At 71.2% G+C, this 260-nt stretch overlaps 1 protein-coding gene across 1 annotated transcript in view; it reads left to right on the top strand.

Annotated features, from left to right (window-relative positions):
- NR4A1 (nuclear receptor subfamily 4 group A member 1) overlaps window positions 1-260 on the top strand; it is a 2,830-nt gene extending 2,570 nt beyond the window's left edge. The window contains exon 6 of the mRNA XM_009274411.1: window positions 189-260. Within this exon, the coding sequence (XP_009272686.1) occupies window positions 189-260 (72 nt within the window). The remainder of the gene's footprint in view (window positions 1-188) is intronic.

Genomic DNA, 260 nt, shown 5'->3' with positions numbered 1-260 from the left:
CCGGCTGGGGCTGAGCGGGGCGGCGGGTCCCTGTCCCCTCCCCATGGCACAGGGCTGGCCTCTGCCCACCTTGTCCCCGTCCCCAGCCCCATCCCTGTCCCCATCCCCTTGGCAGGGGCTGCTGCAGGGGGGACAGGGACGATGGTGCCAGCAGGGCCAGGTAAAAATAACTCCGTGGCCACCTCCAGCCGTGCCGGTTGCCCCGGGGCTGCACGGCAGACACATGTGTCACGGCGTGTGCCCGGCCCTCCACCTGGTGA

This window comes from Aptenodytes forsteri, unplaced genomic scaffold, assembly GCF_000699145.1.
Source record: "Aptenodytes forsteri isolate BGI_AS27 unplaced genomic scaffold, ASM69914v1 Scaffold64, whole genome shotgun sequence".
NCBI classification, from domain to species: domain Eukaryota; kingdom Metazoa; phylum Chordata; class Aves; order Sphenisciformes; family Spheniscidae; genus Aptenodytes; species Aptenodytes forsteri.
The sequence above is the reverse complement of the archived record's forward strand: the minus strand, read 5'-3'. Positions and strand labels throughout refer to the sequence as shown.